The following is a 7,029-nucleotide window of genomic DNA, read 5'->3' on the forward strand; positions in this document are numbered from 1 at the left end:
CTCCCTAATCTGGGGAAGAAAACAGGCATTCATATCCAAGAAATAGAGAGGACCCCTCCCATAATCAACAAAAACAGTTAAACTCAAACATATAATAGTGAAGTTTTCAAATATCAGAGATAAAGAGAAAATCCTGAAAGCAGTGAGAGACAAAAGATTCCTGGCATACAATGGAAGAAATATCAGACTAACAGCAGACCTATCCACAGAGACTTGGCAGGATAGAAAGGGTTGGCATGATATATTCAGGGTACTAAATGAGAAAAACATGCAGCCAGTAATACTTTATCCAGCAAGACTGTCATTTAGAATGGAGGGAGAGATAAAGAACTTCCAGGATAGACACAAACTAAAAGAATATGTGACTACCAAACCAGTTCTGCAAGAAATATTAAGGAGGATCCTGTAAGCAAAGAGAGAGCCCAAAGAAACAGAGACAATATGCAGAAACAGGGACCATACAAGTAATACAGTAACACTAAATTCATATTTTTCAATAGTTACTCTGAAAGTGAATGGGCTAAATGCTCCAATCAAAAGACACAGGGTATCAGACTGGATAAAAAAGCAAGACCCAACCATATGTTGTCTACAAGAGACTCATTTTAGAACTAAGACACCTTCATACTGAAAGTGAGGTGGTGGAGAACAATTTACTATGCAAATCGACCTCAAAAGAAAGCTGGGGTAGTGATCCTCATATCAGATAAATTAGGTTTTGAACCAAACACTGAGAGAAGAGGAACACTGTATCATACTTAGAGGATCTATTCAACAAGAAGATCTAACAATTATGAATATTATTTGCCCTTAATGTTGGAGCAGCCAATTATATCAATCAATTAATAACCAAGGTAAAGAAACATATAGATAATAATACATTAATAGGAGGAGACTTCAATACTCCACTCTCAGGGCAACCCGGGTGGCTCAGTGGTTTAGTGCCGCCTTCAGTCCAGGGCCTGATCCTGGAGACCCAGGATCGTCGGGCTCCCTGCATGGAGCCTGCTTATCCCTCTGCCTGTGTCTCTGCCTCTTCTCTTTCTGTGTCTCTCATGAATAAATACATAAAATCTTAAAAAAAAAATAATCCACTCTCAGTAAAAGACAGATCTTCTAAGCAGAAGATCAACAAAGAAACAAGGGCTTGAATGACACACTGGACCAGATGGACTTCATAGATATATTAAGAACATTCCATCCTAATGCAAGGGAATATGTTCTTCTCAACTTCCATAGAACTTTTTCTGGATTAGACCACATACTGGGTCACAAATCAGGTCTCAACTGATACCAAAAGATTGGGATTATTCCCTGCATATTTTCAGACCACAATACTTTGAAAGACCTTAATCACAAGAAGAAATTTGGAAGGAACTCAAACACTTGGAGATGAAAAAACATCCTACTAAAAGATGAATACGTCAAACAGGAAATTAGAGAAGAATTAAAAAGGCTCATGCAAACTATAAAAATGAAAGCACAACTGTTCAAAACCTTTGGATTACAGAAAAGGTTGTCCTAGGAGGGAAGTACTAACTATAGAAATGATTCCTGAAAGTATAGTCTTTAGGAGGGAAGTACATTGCAATACAAGCCTCCCACAAAAAACTAGAAAAATCTCAAATACACAAGCTAACCTTACACCTAAAGGAGCTGAGAAAGAACAGCAAATAAAACCTACACCAATCAGGAGAAAAGAAATAAAAAAGATTACAGCAGAAATCAATGAAATAGAGACCAGAAGAATAGTAGGACAGATAAACAAAATGAGGACCTGGTTCTTTGAAAGAATTAATACAATAGATAAACCCCTAGTCAGACTTATTAAAAGAAAAACGACTCAAATTAATAAAATCAAGAATTAAGGAGAAGAGATCATACCAATACTAAGGAAATGAGAATGATTCTAAGAACATATTATATACCAACAAATTAGGTAAGCTGGAAGAATGGACACATTCCTGGAAATTACCAAAACTAAAACAGGAAGAAATAGAAAATGTGAACAGATCAAAACCAAGAAGGAAATTGAAGCTGTCATCAAAAACTTCCCAAGAAACAAGAGTCCCGGGCTAGATGGCTTTCCAGGGGAATTGTACCAAACATTAAAAGAAGAAAGAATACTTATTCTACTGAAGTGGTTTAAAAAAAAAATAGAAAGGGAAATAAAACTTTCAAATTATTTCTATGAGGTCAGCATTACCTTGACCCCAAACCTGAACAAAACCCCATGAAAAGAGAATTATAGGCCAACATCCCTGATAAACATGGATGTCAAAATACTGACCAAGATACTAGTTAATGGAATCCAAAAGGATTATTCACCATGACCAAGTGGAATTTATTCCTGGGATGCAAGGATGGTTCAACATCCATAAAACAATCAACATGATAGATCACATTAATAAAACAAAGGATAAGAACCATATGATCCTCTCAATTGATGAAGAAAAAGCATTTAACAAAATAGAGCATCCTTTCTTGCCTAAAACTCTGCATAGCGTAGGGATAGAGGGAACATACTTCAATATTATAAAAGGTATCTATGAAAAGCCTACAGTAAATATCATTCTCAATGGGGAAAAACTGAGAGCTTTTCCCCTAAGGTCAGGAGCAAGCAGGGATGTCCTCTTCCATCATTGTTGTTCAACATAGTACTAAAAGTCTTAGCCTCTAAAGAATCCAGAGACTCCACCCCAAAATGCTAGAACTCATCCAGAAATTCAGCAATATGGCAAGATGCAAAGTCAATGCACAGAAATTAATTGTATTTCTATACGCTAACAATGAGGCTGGAGAAAGAGAAATTAAGGAGTCAATCCCATTTACAATTGCATCAAAATCCATAAGATACCTAGGAATACACCTAACCAAAGATGCAAAAGATCTGTGCTCTAAAAAATACAGAACACTTATGAAAGAAATTGAGGAAGACACAAGAAATGGAAAAATATTCCATGCACATGGATTGGAAGAACAAATATTGTGAAAATGTCTATGCTACCCAGAGCTATTTACACATTCAATGCAACCCCTATCAAAATACCATGCCCTTTCTTCACAAGGTTGGAACAAATAATCCTAAGATTTGTTTGGAGCCAGAAAAGACCCCAAATAGCCAGAGGAATGTTGAAAAAGAAAACTAAAGATGGGAGTATCATAATGCCTGACTTTCAAGCTGTATTGCAAAGCTGTGATCATAAAGACAGTATGGTTCTGGCACAAAAAAAGACACATAGATCAATGGAACAAAAGAACCCAGAAATAGACCCTCAACTCTATAGTCAACTATCTTTGGCAAAGCAGGGACGAATATCCAATGGAAAAAAAGACAAAGCAGGAAAGACAATCCAATGAGAAAAAAGACAATAAATGATGTTGAGAAAATTTGACAGTCACATGCAGAAAAATGAAACTAGACCATTTCCTCACACCACACACAAAAATAAACTCAAATGGATTTGAGACCTAAATGGGAGGCAAGAATCCATAAAAATTTTAGAGAAGAACACAGGCAGCCACCTTAGTGACCTTGGCCACAGCAACTTCTTGCTAGACAAGTCTCCAAAGGCCCGGGAAACAAAGGTTAAAATGAACTATGGGAACTTCATCATGATGCAAAACTTTTGCATAGCCAAAGAAACAATTGACAAAACCAATAGACACCTGACTGGATGAAAGAAGATATTTGCAAATGACAGATCAGATAAAGGGCTAGTATCCAAGATCTATAAAGAACTGGTCAAACTCACACCCAGAGAACAAATAATCCAGTCAATAAATGGGAAGAAGACATGAACAGATATTTCTCCAAAGAAGACATACAGATGGCCAACAGATGAGAAAAAATGCTCAGCATCTCTTGGCATCAGGGAAATACAATCAAAACCACAATAAGATACCACCTCAAACTGGTCAGAATGGCTACAATGAAAAAGTCAGGAAATGAAAGATGTTTGCAAGGATGTAGAGAAAGGGGAACCCTCTTACATTGTTGATGGGAATGTAAGGTGGTGCAGCCACTCTGGAAGACAGTATGGGAATTCCCCAAAAAGTTGAAACTAGAGCTACCCTACAACCCAGCAATTGCATTACTATTTACCCCAAAGATACAAATGTAGTGATCCAAAGGGGCACCTGCACCCCAATGTTTATAGCAGCAATGTCCACAATGGCCAAACTATAGAAAGAGCCCAAGTGTTTACCAAAAGATGAATGAATAAAGAAGATGTGATGCACGTGCTCGCACACACACACAATGGAATATTACCATAAAAATGAAATCTTGCTATTTGCAACAACTTGGAAGGAACTCCAAGGGAATTATACTAAGTTAAATAAGTCAATCAGAAAAGATAGTTTTCATATGACTTCACTCATATGTGAAATGCAAGAAACAGAGGATCCTAGGGGAACAGAGGGAAAAATAAAGGAAGATGAAATCAGAGAGGGAGACCATTTTATATCTTATTTCTTTCAACATTGTGTTTTTGAGAATCATTCATGTTGTTGTTTGTACTTATAATTTGTGTATTCTCATTTTTGTAAAGTTTTCCAAGACATGATATTCTCATGGTTTTGTCTTCTTTCTCTTTCTTTTCTTTTTTCTTTTCTTTTCTTTTCTTTTCTTTTCTTTCTTTTCTTTTCTTTTCTTTTCTTTTCTTTTCTTTTCTTTTCTTTTTTTTCTTTTCTTCTTTTCTTTTCTTTTCTTTCTTTTCTTTTCTTCTTTTCTTTTCTTCCTTTCTTCCTTTCTTTTTCTACATAATCTTAAAACCCATATTCTTTCCACTGGAAGATTTAGCTCCATGGGGACAGTGGTGTTTGCTGTGGTTGCTGACACATCTCAAGTCCTAGTTTACCACCTCATCCAGAACAGATGCTGTATGAAGATCTGCTGAATTATGAGAGAACCCACTTGGAGTCACCCAGAAGTCCCCTCGAGCACCAACTGTCAAGCCTGCGAGCCTGCATTAGCTCCTTCTGGAGTCCATGGTCACCCTCAGCAGTCTCCTCAGTGCCCCTTTGACCTCTTTGTTTCTCAGAGTATAAATGAGGGGATTCAGCAGGGGAGTGACCAGTGTGTAGAAGAGTGCAATGCTCTTGTTCACATCCTGTGAATAACTGGAGGGAGGCTGGAGGTACATTGAGATGAGTGTGCCAAAGAAGATGACCACCACCATGAGGTGGGAACCACAGGTTCCAAAGGCCTTCTGCCTCCCCTGGGCTGACTTTATCTTCAGGACTGCCCGGGTGATGTGGCCATAGGAGAGTAAGATGAGAGACAGGGGCACAACGAGGAAGAAGACGCTGACCGTGAAGAGTTCAGCCTGGTTGAAGGAGGTGTCGGCACAGGAGAGCTTCAGCATCACCGGAACTTCACAGAAGAAATGGTCCAGCTGGTTTCTCCCACACAGGGGAAGAATCATGGTCAGAGCCGTTTGTAGCACAGAGTTGCCGAATCCTGTGAACCAAGCAGTTAGCACCAGCCACAGGCAAAGCTGCGGGTGCACGATGGCCAGGTAGTGCAGTGGGCGGCACACGGCGGCATAGCGGTCATAGGCCATGACGGCCAGGAGCACACACTCCACGCCCCCAAGCCCCAGGGCGATGAAGAGCTGGGTCACACAGCCACCATACGTGATGGTCTTGACCCGCCCCTGGAGGTTGGCCAGCGTCTGAGGCACCGTGCAGGTGGTCAAACAAAGATCCATGAAAGAGAGGTTGGACAGGAAGAAATACATGGGGGTGTGCAGGCGAGGGTCCATCCAAGACAGAAGGATGATGGTGCCATTGCCAAGAAAGCTCAAGAAGTAAACGATCAGGATGAGCACAAAGAGAGGCGTCTCCAACTGAGGCCTGTTGGAGAATCCTAGAAGAAGGAATCCTGAGAAGGTGCTGTCATTAGCTCTTTCTCTTGCACTCTGCCTGTGCAAGAAGGAGGACTCCATTGTTTTATCTTGTGTGTTCCATCCACCTCTGTTTTCCTACAGCAGGTGGCTGGAGTCTGGTTGGGAGCCTAAGTTTGCACAGTGCCTTCCTTGTGGGTGAGGAAGGGGGTGATAAATAGCCACTGGACAGAATCCTCTTCCGTGTTTCAGGCTCTTCTCTCAGCGAGTCAGTGAGGTTGGCATGTACATGATCTCCGTTGAATAGATGAGGGAATGGAGGATGAAGGAGATTCAATCATTTTCCAAGGGAGACTCACCAGGGTTCAGACAGCACTCTCCAATCCATGAGCTCTTAACCACTAGGGATATTGTCTTTTCATCATTGTATGAATTCTGAGGCTCACTGTAGTTTCTCCAAAAATTAAATCAATTTGTTCTGAATCAGTTGCCCATTTGTACTGCCTCTATTCCTTTCTCTATTTTCCATCAAGAATTGAAATACATCAGACTGGCTCCCCTACTTCTGCTTTGTGTAGAGAAAAATACATTTTTTCTATAAATGCATAGGTAGCAAAATTTTCCATTACTAATTTTATTCAAAGAGAACAATGTATTTTTATGTATAATCTAATGAAACATTTGGGAATGGAGCCTGAAATTATAATTATTGACTGGGAAGTGCCTATTGGAAATGATTGAAGAATTCATTGTGTCCAAACTTTGTGTTACAGGAGGACTAATGCGGAGTAATCATTACTGACACTAATTTCAGTAAAATCTGAGAAAATCACCAATCCAATGTTTAGTCTTTCCTTCTCTCTTACATTACAATTCCATTTAAAATTTTTTCAATGTAGGGTGCCTGGAGGCTTAGTAGGTTAAGTGGCTCAGTTCATGATCTCAGGTTCTGGGATTGTCATGGCTCCACAATCAGCATGGAGTCTTCTTCAGCATTATCTCTCTCCCTCTCCCTGGGCCTTCCCCTGCTCTCTCACTCTCTCTGTAAAATAAATAAATAAATAAATAAATAAATAAATAAATAAATAAATAAATCTAATACAAAACAAAAAAATAAAATTTTCATATTAGATGTAATGGAGCAAAATATTTTTTCAAAATCCCAATCTCTATTTCTATA

General features: G+C 39.2%; 1 protein-coding gene and 1 pseudogene across 1 annotated transcript; both read right to left on the minus strand.

Annotated features, from left to right (window-relative positions):
* Positions 1–1,452: 1,452 nt before the first annotated feature.
* LOC140626505 (small nucleolar RNA U3) lies at positions 1,453–1,570 on the minus strand (annotated as a pseudogene).
* Positions 1,571–4,973: 3,403 nt separating this feature from the next.
* On the minus strand, positions 4,974–5,951 carry LOC140626074 (putative olfactory receptor 2B8). Its single transcript, XM_072813687.1, has one exon. The coding sequence runs from the start codon at positions 5,949–5,951 to the stop codon at positions 4,974–4,976; it is 978 nt and encodes a 325-aa protein (XP_072669788.1).
* Positions 5,952–7,029: the final 1,078 nt, after the last annotated feature.

The sequence above is a fragment of the Canis lupus genome, chromosome 37 (assembly GCF_048164855.1).
Source record: "Canis lupus baileyi chromosome 37, mCanLup2.hap1, whole genome shotgun sequence".
Taxonomy (NCBI): Eukaryota; Metazoa; Chordata; class Mammalia; order Carnivora; family Canidae; genus Canis; species Canis lupus.

Bases quoted from the DNA above. Each gene is read 5' to 3' on its own strand.
- LOC140626074 (XM_072813687.1), bottom strand. From the start codon at position 5,951: ATGGAGTCCTCCTTCTTGCACAGGCAGAGTGCAAGAGAAAGAGCTAAT.